The 1,562-nt window shown below is 31.5% G+C and overlaps 1 protein-coding gene across 1 annotated transcript; it reads right to left on the reverse strand.

Moving 5' to 3' along the window:
- Positions 1-316: 316 nt before the first annotated feature.
- Positions 317-1,342, reverse strand: TRIADDRAFT_15695 (uncharacterized protein; the record flags this gene model as incomplete). The annotated part of the gene is made up of 2 exons (XM_002111999.1): positions 317-541; positions 941-1,342. Coding segments are annotated over 2 exons (627 nt in total), but the record flags the coding sequence as incomplete, so codon positions are not given.
- Positions 1,343-1,562: the final 220 nt, after the last annotated feature.

Below are 1,562 nucleotides of genomic sequence, written 5' to 3' on the forward strand. Positions count from 1 at the left end.
CAGATCTGCAGCAACATTCATTAACTGCAAAAAATAAGCTATACTTTTAAGTCTGACAATTATAATTTATTACTTCGTAATTAAAGAGTTATTAAATAGCGGTACTATGCTATAAACTATTTGAAAAGATCATTGAATATTATATTAGAGGATTCTTACTTTATGGATAGTCTCTATTAACTGAAGTTCTGGAAGAATTTTCTGATGTGCTTTCTTTTTCTTCCATTCGTCGAGATTCAATATAAACAGGATCTGTATGAGATAGTAAGCGTGCCCCAATGGTACGTTCAGTATTTTTCTGATCTTCAATATCTTTAAGAGCTTTCTTAAGTTCTAATCTAGATCTTTTAATGACATAAGCCATTAATCCAATACTAACAAGAATTTGAAGGCCAACAATGAGATAGCTATCGATACGATTGCTATCAGTGACATCTTCCATGCTGCGTAATTTAGATCCAATGTATGCATTAATAAGTATTAATGGCAGATTTCCAGTCATTGTCGCTAATGCAATTCTTGTTATACCAGCATCTGTTATCTAATGATGATAAAAATGAGAAGATTTGTAAATTCTTGATTTAATAGGCATATAATCGTAAAAAGTTAAATCTATATAACGTCTATCAGTATTATAGTAAATTAAGTACATAGATTAACATTAGATAAATTTATCACTAAAGTTGCTAATAGCATGTCAGCAAGTACTGTAAAAATAATCAAGAAAATGCTGTAGATGATCAATAAATTTTCTAACATTTGTCCTATTTTACAATGACTATCATTTTCATGTAGTATTTAGGATAAACTATAGCATATTATACTATATTTAACGTACTATTAAAATGGAGCTGAAATTACATATCTTACATTGGCATCCAAAAAAGTTATGGACAAAAAAAGTGATTCAAATGCCTTCAATATGTTGTGCTATACTTACAGCAAATAAACCATTTTGAAATCCATAAGGCATAGGCGTTAAACGAGACAACGCTATTACACGATATCCTTTTGGCCCTTCAACTAGACTAATTAAAGCTCTAATATAACTTCCATCAGTCGCCATTTGACGCCTAAAGTAGTTTTTACAAAATCGTCTGCATATGACGACAGAGACTATAACGCCAAAAACCGAAGAGATGAAAATAATTACAAAACCTAAGAGCCAGCCGTAGATAAAGCCAGCGGCTAAATTTAATACAATTAAGCCCCATGTCATAGGAAAAGATACCGTAGTGACTAATAACAGAAAAATTAGCGAACCTTGCCATGCTGGTAATATTTCCATCCATGTTAATAGACTGCTTAAAAATTCACGAAACAGTAATATGATAATCAAACATCCTCCTATAAATATCAAAATTGTTGTCGTTAAACGTCCATAACGTGTAGCACACCAATTATTAGAAGATTTCGATGACTTGTTATCGTCAGTACGCATGGTACCATTCTGAGTTGTTTCTAGATTATGCTTGTAATCATCGACCATGGTTATAGGTTATATTATATAAAAGGCAGTCGGGTTATTCGATTGATCAGTAACTAGAATAGTAGGAATTTAG

The sequence above is a fragment of the Trichoplax adhaerens genome, genomic scaffold (genome assembly GCF_000150275.1).
Source record: "Trichoplax adhaerens TRIADscaffold_4 genomic scaffold, whole genome shotgun sequence".
Classification (NCBI taxonomy): Eukaryota; Metazoa; Placozoa; class Uniplacotomia; order Trichoplacea; family Trichoplacidae; genus Trichoplax; species Trichoplax adhaerens.